Source organism: Coffea arabica, chromosome 8e, assembly GCF_036785885.1.
Source record: "Coffea arabica cultivar ET-39 chromosome 8e, Coffea Arabica ET-39 HiFi, whole genome shotgun sequence".
NCBI lineage: Eukaryota > Viridiplantae > Streptophyta > Magnoliopsida > Gentianales > Rubiaceae > Coffea > Coffea arabica.
Window position 1 is genome coordinate 39,181,015 of NC_092324.1, and position 2,131 is coordinate 39,183,145.

Consider the following 2,131-nt stretch of genomic DNA (forward strand, 5'->3'; position numbering starts at 1 on the left):
ATGAAGAATTCCTGTGTTTTAGTATGCTTGTATGTTGATGATATGCTCATAATAGGAACTAGCAAGGATGCAGTAAACTCAACTAAGAAATTGTTGAGTTCAATGTTTGACATGAAAGATTTAGGTCAAGCAGATGAAATTTTGAGCATTAAAGTCAAAAGAAGTGATGAAGGATATGTCCTTACCCAATCACATTATATTGAGAAAATACTGCAACGGTTTAATCAAATGGATTGTAAACTAGCAGTAACTCCTTTTGATGCTAATTGCAAATTACAAAAACATAAAGGAGATCCAATTCATCAATTGGAGTACTCTCAAGTTATTGGGAGTTTGATGTATCTGATGAACTCTACTAGACCTGATATTGCTTATTCAGTAAACAGGCTAAGTAGATATACAAGTAGTCCACGATATGACCATTGGAAAGAAATAATTAGAATACTAAGATATTTGAAGTTTACTTCAAATTATGGACTAGACTATACAAAGTATCCTCCTGTTCTAGAAGGATTCAGTGATGCTAACTGGATTTCAGATAACACAGAAACCAAGTCAACTAGTGGATATATATTTACACTAGATGGAGCAGCAGAATCATGGCGGTCCTCAAAACAAACTTGTATTGCATGTTCTACAATGGAATCAGAGTTTGTAGCGTTGGATAAAGCTGTTGAAGAAGCAGAATAACTTAGAAACTTTCTAGAGGACGTTCCAATATGGCCAAAGCCTGTCACAGCCATTTGTATACATTGTGATAGTATGGCTGCTCAAGCTAGAGCTAAAAATAGTGTATACAATGGTAAATCAAGGCATATTAGACGCAGACAAAATACAATTAGAAAATTGCTCTCGAATGGAGTTATTTCCATTCAATTCATAAAATCAAAGGCAAATTTAGTGGATGCTTTGACTAAAAGCCTACCAAGAAAGCAAGTCAAGTTTTTATCAAAGGGAATGGGTCTAAAGCTAATCAATGAGTAAAATCTGATGGAAACCTAACCTAGCAGATTGGAGATCCCACGGCCTAGGTTCAATAGGCAAACTAGTTGGATAATACTCAAATAATTAAAGCACATGAGTTGCTCATTTCTATGATAAACGTGTGTTGTTGTTGATTGTTGTAGGGTATGCGTAATCATTTAATGACAACTATAAGAGTTCTTCAGAACCTATGGTAGAGTTACCTATGTGATAGTAAATGTGGGGTTGCATTTATAAGAATGATAATGGCTAAATTCTCTAAAGCTATCATGAAACAGGGATTTGTTCAGGACCAAAATTGAACAACAACGTTGTGAACTACTGTGCTATTTAGACATAGTTATGTGTGTAGTATATTGTCTTGGTTACTACAAATGGTGATCAGTTCAAGATCGGCTATATCCACTGCATCATTAAGTAACTCTAGTATACTCTCAATAAGGTAAAGTTCAAGTCATTTACGACACTTCACCTGATGCATTACATGTTAAATTTTCTCTCAAGGGTGTATTATTACTATATTTATTTTTGAAGATTTAATTCCAATGTGGGGTATTGTTAAAAATGAGGAAAAGGTGTTTGAATTAAAACCGTCATTGGTCTAGGAAATGTCTTCCTAAAAAGTTACGATTCTTCATTTTTTTTTCAGATAAGTTTCTTCTTGACTATTGGTTGGAAAGTCGTGGCTTTTGGTCAAAAAACTGTCTACCAACAGTTTCAAACTGCCTCTTGTTGTTTTGATCTATAAATATATGTTAGTAGGAGAGAAAGTTCATCATTATTATTCCTTTTTTAGCATAAAAATTTTCTGCAAAATTTCCGTAGAACCACTTTGAGAGAAAAGTGAAAACACAAAGTTCATAGACTTCCTAAATTCTTGTGCAAATTTGAGGGAGAATTCACAATTGAATCCGGGGAATAAATTGCTCATGCACTTCTACACAAAGGGAAGGAGCAAAAATTCTGTTTTAGGACATTGATAAAAGATCAAGCCTCTGTGATTTGTAAGTTAGTAAAGTTATGGGTTAAAAAGAAAAAAGACCTCTATGGTATATCTAATACATAGAAAAGCCCCATGTGGTTTCAAAACATACAAAACGATATCTCATGTTTTGAACTAAATTATAAACTAACATAATTCGTTAAA

At 33.6% G+C, this 2,131-nt stretch overlaps 1 protein-coding gene across 1 annotated transcript; it reads left to right on the plus strand.

Annotated features, from left to right (window-relative positions):
- LOC140012764 (secreted RxLR effector protein 161-like) lies at positions 1-690 on the plus strand. Its single transcript, XM_072061061.1, has one exon. It carries the CDS (start codon positions 1-3, stop codon positions 688-690), a length of 690 nt encoding a protein of 229 aa, XP_071917162.1.
- The last annotated feature ends 1,441 nt before the right edge of the window (positions 691-2,131 follow it).